At 40.6% G+C, this 22,841-nt stretch overlaps 1 protein-coding gene across 8 annotated transcripts in view; it reads left to right on the forward strand.

The window, feature by feature from the left end:
• NOSTRIN (nitric oxide synthase trafficking) overlaps positions 1-20,585 on the forward strand; it is a 65,792-nt gene extending 45,207 nt beyond the window's left edge. For 3 of the 8 annotated variants that reach the window (XM_005601564.4, XM_014732519.3, XM_023623088.2), the window contains 8 exons: positions 6,999-7,097; positions 7,193-7,318; positions 11,249-11,357; positions 12,252-12,340; positions 15,135-15,260; positions 16,195-16,309; positions 17,453-17,542; positions 20,374-20,585. In XM_005601564.4, the coding sequence (XP_005601621.1) occupies positions 6,999-7,097; positions 7,193-7,318; positions 11,249-11,357; positions 12,252-12,340; positions 15,135-15,260; positions 16,195-16,309; positions 17,453-17,542; positions 20,374-20,510 (891 nt within the window). In that variant the 3' untranslated portion in view covers positions 20,511-20,585. The remainder of the gene's footprint in view (positions 1-6,998; positions 7,098-7,192; positions 7,319-11,248; positions 11,358-12,251; positions 12,341-15,134; positions 15,261-16,194; positions 16,310-17,452; positions 17,543-20,373) is intronic. The other 5 variants (XM_070241990.1, XM_023623089.2, XM_070241991.1 and 2 more) reach the window with 2 other exon arrangements.
• The last annotated feature ends 2,256 nt before the right edge of the window (positions 20,586-22,841 follow it).

Here is a 22,841-nt window from a genome sequence, read left to right on the forward strand (position 1 = left end):
GAGAGCGGATTCATACAGTAATCACCTATGGAGTTCCTTTGTATGTCAGGCGTTGTGTTGGGCACTGGAGATATAGCAATGAATAAATGCCATCTCAACTCTTGAGATGTGCAGAGTTTAGTGGTAAAGAAGACATATAAAGCATTGCAAATCGTCCAATAAAAATAAGCAAAAGGTATGAACAAGGACATCACAAAAGAGAAAATCAAAATCACTAATGAACATATGAAAAGATGCTCAATCATTTGGCAAAAATTAAAAATTGACAATATTAAGTGTTGCCGGGGATGTTGGGAAACAAGAATTCTAGTATCCTTCTAGTGAGAATAATTTAGTGATATGGAGTGTTACTGAGATGTGCATGCACCCACAACATGGCAGTTCCTCTTTTAGGCAAGTATCCTGAAGAAAAATTTATAACTGTATACCAAGGGGTATGTATACGAATGTTTATTGAAGAATTGTTTATAATTGCATGGTGAGAAAAAGTTATACACAGTCTTCGTACCTATAAATAGAGGAATTAATCTTAAAATGTGCTCTAATTTAGGACGTAGACTAATATATAGCAATAAAACATGAATTAAAACCATATTTAAACAGGAATTAACCTCAAAAACATGATGTTGAAGAAATACTATTTATACAATTGATGTAAATTAAAACATTTAAAAAACTCACACCCCAAACTATACTGAGTTTATCTATGTGTTTGTAAACTTAAACACATAGACTGGGTCTATGTTGGATGAGGGCAGTGGAGCTCATGGTGGGAATTCAACAGGGCTGCCACATACAGCCACGCAGCTTGTGGATAGCTCCTGGCAGAGCAGCACAAAAAGCCCGGGCTCAAAACTTATTTCAACTATCTCTGAATAGCTTAGCTCTCTTTTGTAAGTCAATCTAAATATGACCAAATTAAATAATTTTCAATTCTGGGTGGTAAGAACATGAATGTTTTTATTTTCTCCACATGTTTTAAGTTAAAAAAAAGTTTAGAGGCCAGGCTGGTGTCATAGTGGCCAAGTTTGCACACTCCACTTTGGTGGCCTGGTGTTTACCAGTTTGGATCCCGGGTGTGGACCTACACACTACTAATCAAGCCAGGCAGTGATGGTGTCCCACATACAAAATAGAGAAACATTGGCACAGATGTTAGCTCGGTGACAATCTTCCTCAAGCAAGAAGAGGAAGATTGGCAAAAGATGTTAGCTCAGGGCCAATCGTCCTCACCAAAAAAATTTAAAAAATAAATAATAATAATGTTTAAGGCAAGGTGTGATTGCAAAAAGAAGCAATCATGATGCAATTTGATAAGCACTGTAATGTGGGTATGAGCAATATGGCTAATATGTAACAAGTGCTGGGTATGAGCAGGCACTGTGTTAAGTACAATTAACCTACATTTGTGCACTATGTATTCACCACAATATTCTGAAGAGGTAATACTTTTATTCTCAATTCATAGTGAGGAAATTGAGACTGAGAGAGATGAAGTAACTTACCCAGGTTCTGGGATTCAACATTGGCAGTCTGATGCCACGAGCTTTACCTCTGTGCTATGCTTCTGCCCTAACGAGAGCTGGGCGAGGGAAGGCCACATGGTAAGCAGAAATTGAAGGGCTGTACTGAGTCTCTTGCTGTTCCACTTTCAACGTAGGATAGATTCAGAGTTAGGGAAGAAGGGGGATATTAAAAGAGAAGTGAAAACTTGGGTCAAAGAAGAGAAAAAATGAGAAGAAACCCTTCTTTAATTTATCCCTTCAAACATAGGGCCCTGGTACGTACCTTGCTTATGCCGAATAGGTTTTAGATGAAGATGATGACAAAAGGCCAAGGGCTTAAATTTCAGCTTTGTCCATGTGAAACCTGACTCTCCAAACTGACCTCTTATTTTTCCTGCCCCCTAGAATTTCTCAGTGAAGCTCTGGCCTTTCCACAGAGGCTGGCATCCTAGGACAGCCCTATTGGGAAATGGGAGAGAAATTGCTGCTCCCACTCCATCCTCCAGGCCCCCCTCAAGGGCTGTGAGAAAACTATTTAACCTTAGTTTCTCTGTCCTTCTCATCCTTCTATCTATGTCACAGCAATAGACGACAATTGTGGTTCTTACCTAGTATGGCTGCCAGGATTCCTGGTGTAGCTGACATCCAGCTGGCCTTCAGTACGTATTAGATATTGCTATTGCTAACTAACCTTACTATCAGAGGCTCTTCCTAGGTCTCTCCTTTCTTTTTCTCTGTTTCCTTTTCTCCTGTTAGGGTCCTCCTCTGCCTTCTCCCTCCACCCCATCCCCCTTTCAGCAGTCCCAACTTTTATAGTGAAATATCTTGAAAATTATCTTCTTTGCTTATAAAGTCTTCGTGATGGTGACAAGAGATATATTTATTTACATTTCAAAAGATCTCCTTTCAACTCAGCTTTAAAAATGTTTAAGACCCTAGGTGTTTTATTAGAATGAAGGTCACATGGAGAGTCTACTGGAAGTCGGACTCTCCATAAGGAAAAGAAGTACTTCCTTTCACCCTTCTTGTATCCTGGCTTACTGCTACCACCAGGCTGGAGGCCACCGGTATTTCACTCCCCCTCCATTTTAGCTCACGCAGTTCCTTTTATCCCACCTTCCTTAGAGCTCTCCTCTGCCTCCTGAGTGCCAAACCAAGCCCATTCGACCCACTTGAGATTACTTCTGTCAAGTCATCCTTGCCTCACCCCAACCAGTAATGAGTCCTTTACTTTGTATTTCCCTGGCTTGTATATACTCAATCCATACCAACAAGTCATTGACTCACATATTACACTATGCACTATGCTCTCTGTTGTTTACAAACTCAGGAGTAAAATGTTATATTCATGAAGACACATAACAAAAGTGGGCTGAATTGGATTAAAGGGAATTCTATTTTAAGTGTGAGAGGTGGAAATGGGACAACCAGGATCATTCGGTTTTATTTTTTCTCCATTCTCCCACCATTCTTCTATAAAGATGAGAGTTCATTTTAACTTCCTATGAAGTGTTCTCTTACCCCTTCTTACTCTCCAGGTTGGATTTACAAATTCTTTCAGAGAACATTCATTGAACTATGTTCATGGTAGTTTACTAGATACCATGAGAAAAATTTTAAAGTCTCAAGTGTGGCTATCAAGTAATGAAACCAATTACATAAACCACATGTCAAAATTAGTCTTATTATTTCATAATCATACTATATTCAAGTCATATTTCCTACCTTCCAAGAAGAGACAATTCAGTTGGTAGAAATAATCTGTAATATATTTTGAAAAATAATAACCACACTACCAAGAATTACCAAGAATCAAATGCTTGGTATTGATAGTACTTACTCAAGGAATTATTTTAGAAATCCATTTGCAATAAGTATCAAGAGCCTTAAAAAATGTTACCATTCTCAACCAGTGTTCCTCATCTGAACCACAGAACACAGAAAATAATTTGAGTGACAGTTTCCTCAGTTCTCCCAAGGATGGTAGTGACTAGTACCACTGTAGATGCAGAGGAGAGATGGTGACTCATAGCATTGAGTGCCTTGAGGACAGTGGGTGCCTTGGGACATTAGGTCTTAATTCTCTCCTAGAATCTCAGTTGAAAAACTATAATCTCCTTTCTATAAATCCACCTTGAGGAAATTAACTGAAAAAAACCCCACAGATTTCAATTCAAAATACATCAAAAATAAAAGAGAGAAAATTAAAATGGTCAACATTAAGGGAATGACTAAATGAATTGATACATTCTAGACAGTGGACTATTAATTAAAACGGTGTTTTGGAGACTAACAGCATGGGAAACTGCTTATGTATAATGTTAAGTGGAAAAAAATAGGATACAAATTTGAATAATTGAGAGATAACTAGAAAGATAAAACCATTCATAACCACATACCTTGATGAAATGAAATACATCAAAATGTTGACAGCAGTCATCTCTGGGCGTAAGAACTGGAAAAGATTTTAAGATTTTTTTGTGTGTGGCCCATTAAGGCCCTAGGATAACGTCCCAAAGCACCTAGGGAGCTCGTTAAAATTCTGATTCCTGAGTGCCTCCCTAGATGGAGTGAGTCAGAACCTCTGAATGATTTCAGGAAGGGGTCTAGGTGATTGCTAGACATACTAAAGCTTGAGAGTTCCTGCTCTAGAAAGAGCGTGATATATCTTTGTCCAGTTTTATGAATGCAATCTAGATGAAAACAAAGTCCCTCCACGCTCCTCCTGTAGTACAAACCAAAGGCGAGGACAGCAGGAACTGGAAAGAATGAATGAAGGATGTGAATGATCACAGTGCCTGGGCCCCACACAAGCTCTAAATCCGCTATTCCTGATAGCTCTTGAACACGCTTTGCTCGTGTGTGCTGTTGTGAAAGCACAGGAGGACAGTCTGAGCTCCTCCAGAGGATTTTGCTTCTCTACCACCTCTTTTATACAAAAAGAACAAGATAATAGATAGTAATAATTCATTAAATTAGATATGGATTTCCCTTTTGCACAGTGAAATTTATCTCAGCGTCTTTTCATGAGCAAACATAGATCATTTTAATGATTTCCCTGAAATGTAATTAAATTCTGTTAAACATTACCATCTCCACCAAGGGACACTGTTTATTCTAGTCTCAGACTGAGGCTAGTGGCTCAGCACTTGTCCAAGTAAAGCAACAGCTGCCCACTAAGGATACACTGTGTTCCCAAAGCCTGGCTTTTCTTTTCTCTCCCGTCCTTTGCTCATAGTGCTAAACTAGAACAGCTGCTTTCTAGATCTTTTTCTGTGGTGTAAAGACAGTTTTTGGAGACTGTCCCACTTGAGGTCCAAGTCACTGAGCAGAGTTTGTTTTACATATTTGTTAGGAGGCATATGATTTCTGCCCTTTGAAAAAGCACTGTGTTTAATAGGATACTCTTCTGGGTCTTTAATGCTTTATCTGGGTGACAGGGCACATGGCCACATGCAAATGGCTGGCGCCATGATTTTGGAAAAGATCCAGAAGACCAGCAGCAGAAACAAAGGCATTTGGCTCCCACTGGCTTACAAAAATTGTGTGGGTTTTGACTCCACAAAGAAGGTGGCCATGGAGAAGCAGAGCTTCGGGCTCTCTGATTCAAATAGCAGGATGCTTGGCACAGAATCAAAATTTGCCTGTGACTGACATGCATGTTCATAGTTACTGCCTGAGCTTTTTACTGTGTGTATTTGTAGCAGCATTAAAATGACTATATACTGATAAACAAAATGTGGTATTTACCTACAATGGAATATTATTCAGCCTTAAGGAGGAAGGAGATTCTGACAGATGCTACAACAAGGACGAAACTGGAAGACTTTATGCTGAGTGGAATAAGCCAGACACAAAAGGACAAATATTGTATGAATCCTTTTATGTGAGACACCTAGAGTAGCCAAATTCATAGAGAGAGAAAGTAGAATGGTGGTTACTAGGGGCTGGGGAGAGGGGGCAGTGGGGGTTATTGAGTTATTGTTTATTATGGGTGCAGAGTTTCAGTTTTGGAAAGTGAAAAAAGTTCTGGAGACGGATGATGGTGATGGTTGCACAGCAATGTAAATACACTTAATGACACCAAACTGTACACTTAAAAATGGTTAAAATGGAAAATTTTTTGTTATATAAATTTTATCATAAATAAAAAACATAAATTTTAAAAAGTTTTAAATGACTATATACCGTAGATGGAATAACAACAGAATGTGGATGCAGTCTACTCAGGGACGTAAAGGAACGCCGTGCTGCATCAGGCTGGCAGGCCCTGCGGGTGTGCCAAGAGAGGCAGGAAGGGAGAAGTCAAGGACCTTTGGGATCCCCCCACCCCCACCCTACCACAGGCCTTGAGATGTAGTCCACCCTTCTTACTTTCTATGGTAACGTCTCCCGCCAGTTTGCTCAAAGCCTTCCTCGTGAGAGACTACTGCTGAGCGCTCTTTACAGTGTGGGATGGAGTCTGGTGGGATGGCAGGTATGACAGCAACCAAGCTGGCCTCTGGATAAAGGAAGAATGCCCAGGCCTGTCCTTATAAAAATCGGATGAGACATGTTGTTTGGGACACCTGCCACCTCTGTCAAAGCCTAAAGTCCTCTGGGCACATGCTTAGCAGCCTCCCGCCACCCCCATGTGGCCTAGGAATCCCGCCTGTGTATTCCACCTGACCTCCACCTGACCTTCTCACGTGATGCCCAGCTGCCAAACGTCCCGCACTCCTTCCAACAACCTGTCAGCAGCCCAGCCGGCAGCGAGAGGCAAGAGTCTAACGACTGACTTATCTAAAATGTTAATGGCTAACAAAGCAAACATGACCTCCCTCCTATCTTGTTTACCCTTCCTATCAGCAAGTTAAGAAACTCCAAGGGTGGAATTTTTGTTATCCCACACAAAATGAGGAGGCTATGTTCCCACCTTCAAACCGTGGTCCCTGACCCCCAGGCCTAATTTTAGGCCAGGATTGTGAATTGATCGGACTTTGGAGTTGTGCTCTCATCAAATAGTTTCCTTAAGCAGAGAATTTGTCTCATCATCTTTGCCCCTGCAGAGACTAGCAGAATGCCTTGTATGCACTATAAACAATTCTAAAAATATTCAATGTCTGAATGCATTTCCAAGACATAGACATGGATTTTACTGGGCACCACTCTCTTTCTCCAGACCTCATGGATGCGTTTCAAATGATTCCTTTTCTCCTCCTTCTTTGTGAATGTCAGGTAACCCCGTGGCATCTGCCTGTATGCCTTTTGGACCAAAAAAGCCGGGGGAAAGTGTGTGAGTTAAATCAATCCTAATAGAGGGTAAATAGGACAGACCCCAAATCACATTCCTGTCCCGGGAATCTCCCCTCACTGCAGTTTGGATATGACATTATCAAGAGGCACAGACATGACAGTTTGCTCAGACTTTCTTTGGGTGTGTCAGTGCTTGCTGGGTGACTTCAATTTTGCATAACAACTAGCTGATCTTATGTCATTTTTTATCCTTTCTAGAGCATCCTGGAACTGGAGAAGGAAAGAATTCAACTTTTGTGCAATAACTTAAACCAGTACAGCCAACATATTTCTGTTTTTGGCCAAACCCTGACCACGGTGAGTAGTAAAGATTTCTCCATTTCTGGTAGGTGTGGTCAGAACTGGCGGGAAACAGATTTTCAGCAACCTTGTTCTGCTTCTTGGCATTGCAGTACCACACACAGATTCACTGTGCCATCAGCAAGATAGATGTTGAAAAAGATATCCAGGCTCTCGTGGAAGAAACTGCAGTCTCATCTACAGAAAATAAATCTGAGTTCCTGTTAACTGATTACTTTGTAAGTATGGAATGAGAGAAAGTTCCATTAATGGGGAATCTCCGTCGTGCACTGAGGGATTTATTTTGAAAAACATTGAGAGCAATTGTAAAGGAAATAGCTCTTGTTTTTTACATGAAAATATTAATTTTTTTCATAGTCTGTATAAATAAGAAAAACAGTGTGTAGTTTAGAAACTAGGCAATGGAAACATGTCTTTGGTATTCTCTGGAAGGGAAGAAAGTCAAGCAAGGCTTTAGGCTGAATCTTTATACTCAGTCTTCTGTAAGAGCAATGCCAGGCAGACAAGTTTCATGATCTATAAATTTGTTGTTGTTACATGCTGTCAAGTTGGCTCTGACTCCTGGTGACGCTCTGAATGAGTGGTGGACACAATGTCCTGTCCTCCACAGCCCCTGTCAGGACCTGTAGACTCGTGCCCATGGTTTCCTTTATGGAGTCCATTCAGCTGATATTTGATCTTCCTCTTTTCCTGCTGCCTTTAACTTTTCCCAGCATTATTGTCTTTTCCAAAGAATCTTGCCTTCTCATCATGTGGCCAAAGTAGGACACCCTCAGTTTTTATCATTTTTGCCTCCAGCAATAGTTCAGGATTAATTTGCTCTAGGACCTACTTGTTCGTCTTTCTGGCTGTCCAGGGTATCTGTAGAGCTCTCCTCTCATTTCAAATGAGATTTGTAAATAATCACTGTATATCATATTGGTTGTCTATTGCTGCATAACAAATTACCCCCAAATTTAATGGATTAAAACAAATGTCTATTATCTCACAGCTTCTGTAGGTCAGGAATCCAAGTGTGGCTTAACGGGGTGCCTCTGAGTCCCTCTCAAGGCTGCCACCAAGGTGTCAGCCAGGACTGCAGACATCTCAAGGCTCTACTGGGAGACGGCCTGCTTCTAAGCTTACTCACGTGGCTCATGGTGGGCCTCTGGGCCTCGCTGACTTGGCTGGAGATCTCAGTTCCTCGCCATGTGAGTCTCTCCACCTATGGAGAGCTCACAACATCCAGCCTGCTTCCCCTGGAACTAGTGATCCAAGAGAGACAGAGCCAGAGTGCCAAGAGGGAAGAGTAGTCTTCTATAAGCTAATCTCAGAAGTGACATCTCATCATATCCTGTTTGTTAGAAGCGAGTCAATAAGTGCAGCTCACACTCGAGTGGAGGGGAATGCACAAAGGCATGAAACCTAGGAGAGGTTTTATTTCCCAGATTCCTTATGGTTCTTGCTTTTGAAAAACTTGTGCCAAATTACAAAAGCTTATTTCAAGGGCATTTGGATGATTCTACTGTCCTGTAACCTTCCTTGCCAAAAACTGATCAGTGTCCCTGGTTAGAGCCCAGGCATCTTGCCTCCCTGCTATCTTGGGGTAAGTTCTTCATCTTCTGGGTCATGCCTCAAAGATTTTGTCCTCTGCTCCCCTGTTGTTTGTCTTAATTGTAGTGTTCTAGGAGTTGATCATTATACCAAAATCTGCAGGAAGAATTCGTGATCTCTCCTCCCTGGGCCCTCTGTCGTATTTCTTTCAGACCTTCAAGGTCCAGATTGGGGTGCTCATTCCTTGCTGTGTTTAGACCTGACCTGCTGGTCATTTTCTCCTATAGGATTAAAAGTATAGCCAAAGTCAACATCCCAGGACTCCTGCTCAGGGAACAAGAGATGGGGGGAGAGGGAGAGGCAGTTAGATCTGGGCACAGCAATGAGTCCTGACCAGCTTTCCCCTTCCCCACCCTCCAAACAGCAGTGAGTGGCCAGCTATTTCTTCAACTGAATCTTTTTTTCCTACCCTGGCAAAGGCAAAACAAATTAGCACTAGTGATGTCTCTTCGAAGCAGAAATGAAAGTAGAGATGGGAGTGGAAAGGAAGACTTGATTACATGGGGAAAGTACTTTTTTTTTCTTCCAAATAGTGTAGGTGATCCCTGAGATGGGAAAATGTGCAATAAAATATATTTATCACTTCCTTATAAAAATCCCTCTATTGACTAACCTGTCAATAAAATAAGGGTCATTCTCCTTGAAAATTTGACTAAACTTCTATTGAAATTTAAGCAGTCACAACTTATCTTTCATTGACGTGCCCGTGGAAACTTTTGGTTTCTACGAAACCAGACTAACTACATATCTGTTGTCTAAGAGAATGGACTGTATCTCCAAATGAGTGAATAGGATTTTCTTAATATCCTCGAAGCAACACACGTCTGAAATCTGACTTTATAGTCATTGGCAGTAAGTGTAGACTGGCTTTTATCTAGTGCCACATAATTTACATGGACTAGGGTAAGACAGGAGAACAATCTGAGTGTAAATATTGGAGGGTATGACCAGGGTGAAAATATCAGTAAGGTTAGTGTAAAGGCCATGTTCAAAAGATTGTGTCCGCAGTTTTATATGCCTCCTCCAGTATCGATCTTCTTCCAAATAAGTCTTTGGATGAGAAGGACGAATTTAAGAAAGTTAAAGGATGGCAGTATACTTGATCCTTAAGTTGACCCCATAGTCAGCTATCCCTGAAAATACATTTTAAACAGTAGGTGTCCCCAAACAAACCAAAAAAGTTGGGGTCTGGTTTGGAAGCCAAAGTATGATGTGCATTCTTCCAACAAGGACGACTGAGGGTTGGGAATTGGCATCCTTGCAGTTTATTGAGAGCTCACCTGGGGTGGGATGTCAGCTTGGGCCTCAGCCCTGGGCAGGCATGTGAAAGAGTGGATTCGGGTAGAGAATTGGGGTTCACAGGGGTTGGGTTTCAGGAATAATCACTAGCTGTTTCGTCTTGGAAATTCATTTATTTCTCTGAGTGTCACAGGTAAAATGGAGAAAACAAAACCAATCCCACAAAATTGTTGTAAGAATCCCACGTAATAAAGAAGATAAGGAAATCTTTTATGATATATAATACATGATACATAAACAAAATATTTTTATCCATACATTATATTTTTATAATGGCCATTCGCTTTGCTCTAAATCCTCACCCCTCCCTTTCTTCATGGCTATCTAAAGCTAATCTCTCCCTCAATATTCAGGATCCTAGTGTTTCTCCTTTCTTATCAGTCCTGACTCCTCCACTTTCACCTTCAGTCATTAGTTTTCCCTCTTTCTTCACCAGTTTCTGTCCCTCTGCTACACCCACGTTCAGCCACCTCCCGACCCGACCCGACTCCATCCTAATCTTTTTTTCATTCAACCCTGGAAATAATGTATGTAAAAGCTGAGATATCATTAATGACTTCTCACAGCCTACTTAGTAAAATCCCTATTTCGGCCTGAAACTCTCGCCTAAACCAGTTAGACAACTTTTTCTTCCACTATGTTTGCTCAAGCAACAGGTCTGTTTACTGTTCCTGGTACCTTTCACGCAGTCCTCCCTGTGTCCTTTGCTTGTGCCATTTCTCCTGCCTGGAGTACCCTTTGCCCTACTTCCCTTTGACCGAAAAATCCTGGTTAAGTTTTCAAACCTCTTTGAAGCTTTCACAGCCCTGCCTTGGTGAGCCACACATTCCTGTCTGCACCATTCCTGAATGCACGTGGCCCTCACTTGCTACGTCTCCCACTGTTACACTTCAAGGTCTAACTAAATTATAAACCCATTGTGGGAAGAGCATATGTGTTTTAGCTCAGGTGTCCCCAGCAGCCAGCCAGCACAGACCACCATAAACATCTGTTCCACTCCTGGGGCTGTCCTAGCTTGAGGCACCCGCGTGATGCTACATTTGGATTGTCAGAGGATGGTTTCTTAGAAAGCAGGTCTAGAACAGTTAGAACAAGCTGTATAAAACCAAAGGCTACCCTGCTTTTATTTTTTTTACTTTTTTTCTTCAGTGAAGTTAAAATTAGGTCCAGTCGGTGAAAGTCTCAGTGTGATTAGGAGTAGCTACTCTTCCTTTTTCACCCTTAAATTGTTAAACATCCTTTTTTTTTCCCTAAAGGAGGAAGAGCCTAACAATGCAATGAGTAAAGAGCGACAAGAGTCTTCTATAAAATCGAAACTGTTAAGACTGCAGAGAGATATTGAAAAAGCCTCGAGAGACCAGGAAGGTGTGTAATGACTCTGTGGATGGCCCAGGAAGGGGGAGGATTCTACTGGGAGGTTCCATTCAGAGTTAGGGTGATCCTGCTTTTGCTCATTGGGAGGGGATCATCTCATTTAGAGAACCATATGTCAAACCTAATTTATGTGAATTAAGAAAAATAAAAAAGAAGAAAAGAGAGAGCAAAAAGTGGAAAATGACATTTGGTCTGTCTGTGAGAGCTATATAAGTACTATACCACCATTTCCAGAAATGTAGCATTTTACTGTGTTTCTGAAATTGGCTGGAATGAGGGACAATCCATCTGTTTCAAAACATGGTAAACCTCTTGTGCACAGGGCTTTTGGTTTCTCATTTCTTTTTAAACTTACTTTCTGAACGATGTGAAAAATCACTAAAATCAAATCCTACACTTAGAAGTTAGGCATGCTAGAATGTACAGCAGCACTAAAACGATACAGATAATAAAAACGACTCCACACTTCTGATTCTCATATGTGTGGCTTCTTTTATGTGGAACAGAACAACCTATTGCAATGTAATACTTGATCGAAAATCCAAGAGAGCAAAATGATTACAAATGTAAATACCACAGCAAAGGAGAGCTTACCATTACGGTAAATGTCAGGAATCCTCCGTGGAATGGGTCAGCAAGGAGGATTCATAAGCTCATCTTGAAAAATAACAGTCAAGACACTTTAAACACCAGTATTTCTCAGATTTCATTAAATAAAAGTGAAGGTCACCCATTTAGTAAAATTTAGTAACAACTACATACGGAAACTGCCCTAATGGTTTAGGAAATTCTTCTGGGCTCAGGGCCCTCTGAGCGTGACCTCTTCTCAGCTGTGTCCCCTTAGGACAGGCTGAACAGTGACTGAGAGCATGACTTCATTTTCAGGCCTGGGACGGATGCTGAGAGCATACTCGAGTGACTCCTCCTTCTCAGATGCGGACAGTCAGAGATCAACAGCGGCCTTAATGGACGAGGTACATATTTGCAGAGTGCAGTTTCCTAGATTTAATGATGAAAGAGTTATTTTTAGAATGCTTGTTTTCTGGCCCATTTGACCTCTGTTTGCCTTTCCTTTCTCATGACACAGAACGATCTAGTCAGAGAGCTTGTACGGTCAGCTCCTGGACAAATAGTTTGAGAGATCTGGGAAAATCTAACTACTTGGAAATGTTCGCTTGAGTATCCTCCCAGGAAGAGAATTGTGCCTAAAATAGAATTCCCCAAAATAGAATCATTCTTTCAGGATCTGGAAACCATGTGTACTTTAACCCAGTTAAGAAAAGTGACCAAAAACACAGGGTCTGCATTCAGAAAGGTCTGTATTTAGATCTAGCTCTGCTGTTCACAGGGACCTGGGACGGCTTTAGTTTTCTGGAAAGTAAAATGGCAATATTGGTACCTACCTCAAGGGTTTTTGTGCCAATGAAATATTATCTAGAATATGCCAGCACCATGTGCAGATGAGAGCTCAAAAACTGGTAACTGTTATTAAAATGGTGTTTTCCATTCATTCCTCAGCTAACATCAGGGTCTTCTGAGAATAACAGGAGAAAGAGATGTGACCACACAGAAGGAAGAGGGTAGTCTGGGTGTGAGGTGAAAGCTTTTGGGGAAGCAAGGAGCAGCTTTAGAGGCTGAGGTTGTTTTGAGGGGAGGTGGGTGTTCTGTGGGGATTGATGGACAAGGTGGCCACTTCAGAGGTACTCGCATCAACAGGGGAATTAGCAAAGGTCCGTGCATTTTATAGAGGAATAAAAGCAAACAGATATACATCACCTATGTGTGCAAGATAAGGGTTTTCTGCTGTGATCAGAGTGAGAGGAAGTTGATTGGGGTTAATCTAAGAAAACTTCAGGAAGAAATACAATTTTTAGCCATGTTTTGAAGGATACAGGAAACTAACCTGGGCCTGCTTTCCTTCCCTTCATATAGCCTAACAATTCTCTTCTGACAGTAGGTACCTAATGATTCTGTCCAAATGGGCAATTTCAATCATTCTTTGGTGAAAGTAGGCAGATGCAGCCAGATATATTTTATCTATTTTTTAGCAAAGGCTTCCTTTATTGGTGGCACTGTTGCAGAAACAAACCTAATGCTTCTTGGGAAAAGAAAGGCCTGAATTCTGTTCACTTGGGAACAGAGGTATAACACATCTGCAATGACACACAGCTACAATTTTTATGAAATGATAAAACAGACGATAGGATGTTTTCTGTGACAGCACAAAATGTTTCATTAACTAATTTGATGCAAATAATATTTGCCATAATAAAGTCATATAGAGCATTTTATGATGGCATTAAGTTATGTTTATTTCCTTGGTTATTCTTGCATAGAACTTTGTCATTGTCATTACCAGCATAGAACATGTATTAGGATCATCAGGGTACATACTGGCCAGATTCACACAGTGGAGGATGCAAGGCGGGAGAGGATCTGACTTCTGAACTCCTGGTGCTTACGATCTAGTGATGGAACAAATATAAACCTTCAAAAGGTGGATGCCAAATATCCATGTAACTTCATTGCACACCTCTGCACTTAGTAGAATGAAACTTGTGATACTGGTAGATTTCATGTTACCCAGGTTTCTTGCAGGAGGAAACTCTCTTTCATTTAAAGACTTCCTAATTCATTGTCTCTTCGTCCTTGAAGCATCACATTTGAAGCGAGAATCTTGGCAAGGCATGTTTGAGAAACTCTTGTGGAAACTGGAGGTATTTAAGATAGACATTGTCTTCAGATAGTGGAAGGAGTGCCACATAGAAAAGGAAAGAGACTTGCTCCGTGATGCTCTCAAATGCAGACTAGGTCTAGTGGCAGAAGGTAGGGGGAACTTTTGATTTCACCTTAGATAAAACTGCCCCACAATGCAGTGGATTGTTCAAGGCGTTAGAGCTCTTCCCCATCAGTTGGAGGTGTCTGGTCCATGGCTGTGACCCCCTGGCAGGGATGTTAGGATTAGGGATCCCCATGCTTCAGGTGTGGAAAACAGAGAGAGAAGGGAGGAGGAGATTGAATGAGCAGGCCCCTTCCAATGTTTAGATTCTGTTATTTGATTTATCCTGACTGAACACAGTCTGAGAAAGAAATCATTATAAACTTTCTAGCTCAAGGTTAAATTGAGAACAGGAAAAGACTAGGAGTGTATCTTTAGCTTCACTCTTTGTTTTTGTACTCAAATATCCCAGAATATTGTTTCCAGTTTCCAGAAGTGTTACTGCAAACTTTCTAGGTAATATAAGACCTTGCCTCTTCAAGAAAAACCATAACATCAACAACAACAACAACAACAACAACAAAAACCTCACTTCATATCACTTTAGTTTGATTCTGTTGATATAAGGTCAGTTCTGTTCACAATGTTGAGCGCCTAGGGCTCAATTGCCTTTCTGCAAGGCCCTCCAAAAGTCACCTTCTGCAATCAACACTTGTTATTCCCTTTCTCATTCCTCAGCAGAAAACTGAGTAAAGCTATTCATTGCCACAATGTACTGAGTAATGTATCTGTCAAGGTTCCCGGCTTACCCTGTTTACAAGAGCCCAGAATAAGACTTACTCAACAACTAAGGCTTTCCTCTAGACTGCTTAAATGGTTCATTTTTTTCTCTCTTCAGCATTTTCCGTGCATATCTGCACAGGAGTTGAATGTGTACTTTTCTAGACCTCTTTGTCATTTTGGAAGTTATCCTAGTATATCCCTTTACCCACCCAGTTGTGCCTCATTTTCTGGAAATTTACTCACATGGCCAAATGATGTATCCACAGACAAATTTGAAACTAGACCTTTTGCAAGCAAACTCCTATAAACTGTCATCAGTGTTAGCAGAACTTGAGAAAAGACCTCAACCCAGCCATCCCTGTAGTAACTCCATCTTCAAGTGGAAAGAAAAGGTAAAATTTTAAGAGATTGATTGTAATTTCTTGACTTGGCTTGCTGGATGGAATGGCTTAAAGAGCATCAGGGCAAAAAAGCTGTTATGAATTGTATGTGCCATGTGTCCCAAATCCCACTTGCAGAATTTTAAGATAAATTTATTTTTTTCCTTTTAAGCACAGTAACAAGAGCTAAATACAAATGAATATTTCTTTGTAGACTAAGTTAATATAAGTTAAAAACACTTTAGATTCTTTCTTCTTCCTCTTCATACTTTGACTTTATCCTTTGAACATGAAATTTGTATTAAATCAAAATTTTAGTATTCACACAGACCTAAATTGTAAGATTTTGTGACATGCGTTACTCTCATCCATTTAACACAGTATATAATGTAGGTAATGCATGAGTACAATTTTTAAAATTCACACACACGTATTTTCCCAGGGTTACACTCTTTAGGAATTGATGGTGAGCATGTGAATATACTGGGTAGCTATTGCTTGTAGCTGTTTTCCATTTCCTATCAGAAGGGGGAGCTATAACCATCTTGCGATGAAGAGACAGTTTTCTTTCTAAGAAACTCAAGAGTTCTAAAACGATCTCATTTAGACAAAATCATGATAATTTCACTTGCATTAAAGCCAATTAAAGTTGAATTTGTAGAAATAGTGTTGAAAATGTTATTATTTGACCTTGAGGTGCAGGTCAGAATTGCAAACACAGGCTATAAAATATGGTAATTTTCTAATTCTGAAAATATTACAGCTTCAGAAGCAAGAAAGCTCTAGAGTAGGATTTAGAAATATGTTGAATAATTTATTTATATCCTCCTCCAAAAAGTTAAAAAACAAGTTCCTGAGGAAAATAGCTGCAGCAGAATCACTTTTCATAAATACTTTTGATGACAGTGTTGTTAAAATGACTTTTTTTTTTTAACTATTTGAACAGCAGCAGACACATAGTTATGTAAAAATATCTCGGCCTTTTCTGATGAAGAGATTAGGGAATGTCGTGAGCAGGGCGTCTTCTGAAGGGCAGAGAATTCCAAGTTCTTCATCTACAGGTAATCCCACGCCCAGAATAATTTTGGGCTGGGTCCTTTCGGTAAAGCACATGGCTACATTCACGTTTTATTTTTAGAGCCACATTGACATATATTGGCTCAGAGAAATTTGCATTTCCATTAGAATTGATTAATCTGTTAGAATTTGTGGCTTTCTGTGCAAATGTAATCCAAAAGGCGGGGAGGAGTGAAGAAGAGTGGTGGGAGGGGAAAAGAATTTTACAGTATGAAAAGTTGCCTCAGGTGACTGATACCCATGTTGTTCAGACAGACTGTGATTTGCTGCCCCTACAGTCACCCCTAAACCATCGTGAAAAACTCTGCAGCTCTGTCTCTACAACCTTCTCCAAACTTCCATGGAAATCCCGTCCTCTCCGAGAGAAAAACACAGTGACCCCAAGGCCTACCCAACACCTTTATCCAGCTGTCTGACTTTAGTCATTTGTCCATCCACGCCACTGCCCTTCACCTTTCAACACACACACACACACACACGCACACACGCACACGTCATTGTCCCTCACTGTTCAACTATGGTCACCAGAACCTTGATTCTCTAGTTTCTTGACTAGAAATTGGCAAAAAAGAGTTTCAGTAAAACTCAGAACATTATGGTCAGATGGTATATTAAAGGTTTACCATTGCATTGTTTGAAAAACAGTTCTGTAAATACCTAAGGTTGATGGTAAGAAGCACATGCTCCGAGTGTCCACTATACCTAAATGGCAAAACCGATGTATGTCTCCTAAAACGTGCATACATCTGCCACAGATATTAGCTAACTGGTGTGGACTAAACTCACGTGGGAAACAATTTTAAGTTATTGTCTTTGTTATTTATTACTACAAGACAATAACTTTACTACAATAACTTTTTTCTGCATACTTATTATTTTCTATATTATAGTATGGTTTTTGGTTATATAATATACACAGTCCATACACATCACAGGTACATCATAAATGGTTATTGAATCAAGGAATGGTTATGGAATCGATTACATAAAATTATAAACTTTCCTTTGAGAAGATGTCAATATATTCAAATTCTGAACCACACTGTTAAATAACTAAAGAGCTTCTGATCACATTCATTGTGCCTACTGACACCACATTAGTAATTACAACTTCATCCAACTTTCAGCCTCCGGTGCAGCCCAGCTCGGCAATGGTCTCTGCAAGGCCTTATATTCTTTTCAAGCCAGGCAGGATGATGAATTGAATTTGGAAAAAGGTAAGAATCATTCTCAAATAGTTTAATTGCTTTGCCATGTTGGAAGCCTTAACTTGAATAAAACTCCTATCTTACTATGGCAGCCTTAAAAGTTCCTGCCATGTCTAATCAGTTCAGCTTCATAATCACCCTTCTTAGAAGATGGACATAAAGCACATCAAAAATTAAAGCTCATTGGGGCTGGCCCCGTGGCCAAGTGGTTAAGTCTGTGCGCTCCGCTGCAGGCGGCCCAGTGTTTCGTTGGTTCGAATCCTGGGCATGGACATGGCACTGCTCATCAAACCACGCTGAGGCAGCATCCCACATGCTACAACTAGAAGGACCCACAACGAAGAATATACAACTATGTACTGGGGGGCTTTGGGGAGAAAAAGGAAAAAATAAAATCTTTAAAAAAAAAGAATTAAAGCTCATATAATAATAATAGCTAACATTTAAATCAGCGTTTATTGTGTGCCAGGCATTGTTGCAAGCACACTGTCCAATTTAATATTCATAAGAACCCTTTGAAGCAGATATTGTTATATATTCCCATTTTATTGCTGAGGAAACTGAGGCACAGAAGTACTTTGGCTAAAGTCACAGGCAGCAGCAGCACGAGCTCTGAACTAGGAAACTCCGTCATGCTCTTACTCGCAGCGTTATACTGGGGTAGAAGGTCAGTAAAGGAAAGTCATTAGAGATGCGGCCCCATCTTCTTCTTTTTCAGAAAGCTAAACACACAGGAATGGGAAGCGAACTCCTCTCATGGCTTAGCGTAAGAGCAAGTTCTATAGCCCAGGTCAGGGGGCTCCCAGCTTAATGTTTCTCCCACTTATTTCTTAGAAAAGTGTTTTATGACCATTCTACAGAATCAGAGCCTCTTCTTTGTGTCAGAGATTTTTGTTTAACATGAAAAGGTATTATGTAATGGGTTATGTGGCCTCAACAGTGTTGAATAAGAAAACGTCACCAGCCTCGACTTTTTTTGTGTGTCCAGCTAGCAACCACATTTGGAGGTTAAAGCTAAGGCGGAGATCTGGAAATGAAAAGGTTGGTGAGAAAGAGTTGTGTCTTAGGAAATAGCTTGTTATCCATGACCGGCACGTGGTGCTCAGGGCCAACAGAAAGTCAAGATGCATTGTGCAGCCAAACAACACGGACGCCACGTATTTGCTACTGGTTAGTGGGTACCTCCTTTCAGTTTGCCAGCAAGATTTCTCCAGGCAATTCCTTTTCCTTCCAGTTCAGAAATTAGTAAAGACAAGAAAAAAGGAAATAGAAAACAGATCCTCTCCTGCATTCATCTTAAATCAATGTTGCCTTCATTTGAAGGCTTTCAGTGTTGTAGAAGTCACCTCGTTACTCATGTCATCCTAAGGGATCCTATGGCAGTAAGTGGGTAAATGAAATGCTGTATTCCCACTTTCCATATGAATAAAAAACACATTTCCCAGATGCCACCTAGGACCCAGGGTGCTGAGTTTGAGTTGGGTGACTATGTAAGTGCTTTCTTCAGATGAAATGAGACCCTGGAGGCCTAGGGAAGCTGGCAATAAGGTTTTAAATTATTTGTTTGAATTCCTGTCAGTAAATTGTGTCAATCTACTGACCTGAGAGAACTCCGTAGAGGGAGGTCTGAGACTGAGAATGATCTCCTACACGAAGAAGCAGTGATCTCTGACTAGCAGAGATGGAAGGGAGTTTAACAGTCCCCTTTGCCTTAGAAAGAAAATTACTGGGGAAAAGAAAGAAAGAAAGAAAGACTGAAAAATTACCTCAGAAATGATGCTAAAGGCAAAGTAGCTCATGGATCCCCAAGGAAGCACATGTCTCCACTTTGATGTGCGGGGAGCAGCCAGAGAGAAAGGACTCTTACACAGAGAGGTGCTTAGCCAGAGGATGTGGGACACCAAGTTAAGCTTCAGGGTTATTAATATCAGAATAGTATTTTAAAAAAATAGAGAATTGGAGAAGAGCCTGGTGTTTCTTAGGCATTCTAGTTATTGGAATCATTACTTTAGAAAAGTATTGTCTTGGGGCCAGCCCAGTGGTGTAGTGGTTATGCTCGCATGCTCCGCTGCAGTGGCCTGGGGTTCAAGGGTTCAGATCCTGGGCACGGACCCACACACTGCTCATCAAGCCATGCTGTGGTGGTGTCCCACATATGAAAAATAAAGGAACATTGGCACAGATATTAGCTCAGGGACAATCTTCCTCAAGCAAAAAGAGGAAGATTGGCAATAGATGTTAGTTCAGGGCCAATCTTCCTCACCAAAAAAAAAGGCGGGGTGTTATCTTCACATTGATATTTTATTAAAGTTATCTAATTTGTTGAATGGGGAGTTATATTTCTGTGCAAAGCTGTGAGTTGGAACTTTGGACTAGAAGCTGGCATGTGTCATGGAGAGAAGCTGTCTTGATCTAAAGAAAAGTCTCATAGCCAAGATGTACTCAAAGTAGTCAACATACCAAATTCTCATGGCCACCAACATGTGAAACTCTTAAAGCACAGACACCAAGAAAGAGTTTGGTGACGACCCATCAGCTATATCCAAAATGAGCCAGGTAGCACAAGAAGGGCATATGATCCAACATAATTCTGTTTTCAATCAAACTATTTTATAGCATAACTCGGTTGTCCATTATTTTACTCTTTTTAGCATTCTCTGCCTTACGCTTGCTTCATACAGAAGCGTTCGGTAAATTTTACTTCATCTGGATCATGTGCAGGCAATGCTACCAAGTAAATCTGAACACAGAATCTCCTTAAAACTGTCTTACCAAGCAGGCTCAGGCATGTGCTCAAACTGCAGAGACCCATTTGTCTAACTGAATGTGTGTTTTCACAGGTGACATTGTGACTATATACAAGAAAAAAGAAGAAGGATGGTGGTTTGGATCTTTAAACGGAAAAAAAGGCCATTTTCCTGCTGCTTATGTGGAGGAGCTCCCTTCAAATGCTGGTAACGCGGCTTCTCAGGCATGAAACAGGCTTCTGAAAGCACCACCTTACACCCTCTGTAAACCATACAATGTGCAAATAAAGATGAATGCTGCGGTCTCTGCAAGTTTATCTTTTAAATGGGTGATGGAGTCCCACCTGCATGTCGCAGAACTCTGCGTCCTTGGTTACTTCCTTGAAACAGAGTCAAAATATGGGAGGTGGGGAAGAGGCTCTGCAACCCCTGGAGTTTTTGATTCTGAGAGACCCTAGAGGTGACCCAATCCAGCCCCTGTGTCACACAGAGAGAGACTGAGTCCACAGCAGCTTAAGCCATTTTCCTGAAGTCACATAGTTTTCCAGCAGCACAAGAGAGATTAAGACTTAGGTGATCCTTTCCTCTGACTTGGGTGGCAACAGGCCACAGCAGGCCTGCGAGGGGTCAAGCAGGGCCCTAGAAATGAGGCCAAACACAGGTTAAGTTCAAGAAGAAGAGCTCAGCAGAGACAGGCAGGCAAGACAGACTCAGGTTAGGAGATGGTAGAATAAAGGATCAGGAGATGCGGCCACGATCCCACGTGATCAGAAGAGAAGGTGGTAGATAAGAGACAGATACCAGGGCAGAGGAGCAGGGTAGAATGGAGTTCCATGCTGAGCCAACGACCGTCTGAGGCAGTGGCTTTTTATATACCCTCTGCCTGCAACCAGAATTGCTCTTAGAGTGAGTCTGAGTGTGAGCTGGAGATGGCTGGGGATCTGAGAATGAGAGCAAGGTGGGTAGGAAAGGGTTAGGAAGGAGATAGTGCCTGAAATTTCCTACCTCCTTGCTCGTTTGGAAACTACATATACTAATTCAGAATCAAAGAATTCTGCACTTCCCGACTAGGTCATTAGGAAAGGAATACCCTAAGCAGCTTCCTAGTAAAATGACCTTTAAATGCTAATGAGTCTCTAGTTTGGATGGAAAGTTCTAGAAACCAACATTCACTATCAAAATGGAATATTTACAGAGAAGAAGATTTATACTGCTTCCTCAAATGCCCTGTAATGGGAAAAGTTTGGGAATGAGAGAAGGTAGTCCCCAACCTCTTCCCAAGGGGAACATTTTAGAATGGACAAAAGTGGTCAGCAACATCTTTCAGAAAATGGCCTAAGGTAGCCTGGAGATCACTCACTCCATTGAATGGAAGGTCAGGATGTTGACAGAAACATCTGGGCATGTTTACTTTGGGGCCAAATAGAGAGTCTGGCATTAAAGGAGTAATTAAAATCCATTCCCTTACTCTCCTGTTCCCTAACTCCTTTTTTTTTTTTTTAATTTGTCAAATTTTATACTTTCAACCAGGAAATTTTCAAACCGACGTACATGTATTTTTTATACTTTGTACCATTACACTCCTATAGCAGGATATAACTAACACATAGAGATATTATAGATAAAGCCGTCAGACCTGAAGGAACTCAAGTAAAATTTGTTATGGGAGGCATACCTTACAGCCTAGAAGAACAGATCAGAAGTTTTAATGTCATCCTTAATGGTGTATTAACAAAGCCTTTCTGCATGTAGAAAGTTGGCTGAATAAGAGGCCATTAGACCATGAACAGAGATTTCAAATTTATGTTTCCTTTCCATCTTACTTCTTTCCATTAAGCCTTGATGGATAAAAAATGGTGTAGCAATTGACTGCAGCCTACACTGGATCATTTATACAGAGAAAGTGATGATAATAGTGGTAGGACCTGAAACTCTTTGGAAGTAATTATCAAAGCAAGGCACTGCCTCTTTCTTCATAAATCAGTTTTAAAACTGAAAACATAAATGGTCTTCTTGTTTTGGAATGTTGCTGCAAATTCTTTTTGCATCTCTGATATATAATTTTAAACTTCAAAGAAATACAACCATTAAACTAGATAAAAGCCAAATATAATTGGGTATAACAGACTTGTTGAATATCTTGGTAGTAGGGCAAGAATTTTCTGCTGGGACAGATGGGAATGGTGCCCTTTAGATGTAAGTAAAAATTAAGTGCATATTGTGAAGATTAATGATGTCCCAAAGTCTTCCATATAGAATAACTTTTAATATTAATACTTTTAAACTCTTAATTGGGCTTTCATAATTATATTTCACTAAGCAGTTTCACACATCAGGAAGCAACACTAACTGTTTTAGCAACACTAACAACCTGAAATATAGGCAGTAGAGCCAGACTTTCACCAAAAACATCAGAAGGCATTATTCTACTTATTTCCTGTCTAGTAGACTAAAAGATGATGTATCATCACACTATCAACCACAAAGATCTATTAATTTCATTTTTTAGCCTTTTCAATTACCCATAATAGTTAATATTCATAGTGAATATTAAGATCCAT

Source organism: Equus caballus, chromosome 18, assembly GCF_041296265.1.
Source record: "Equus caballus isolate H_3958 breed thoroughbred chromosome 18, TB-T2T, whole genome shotgun sequence".
Taxonomy (NCBI): Eukaryota; Metazoa; Chordata; class Mammalia; order Perissodactyla; family Equidae; genus Equus; species Equus caballus.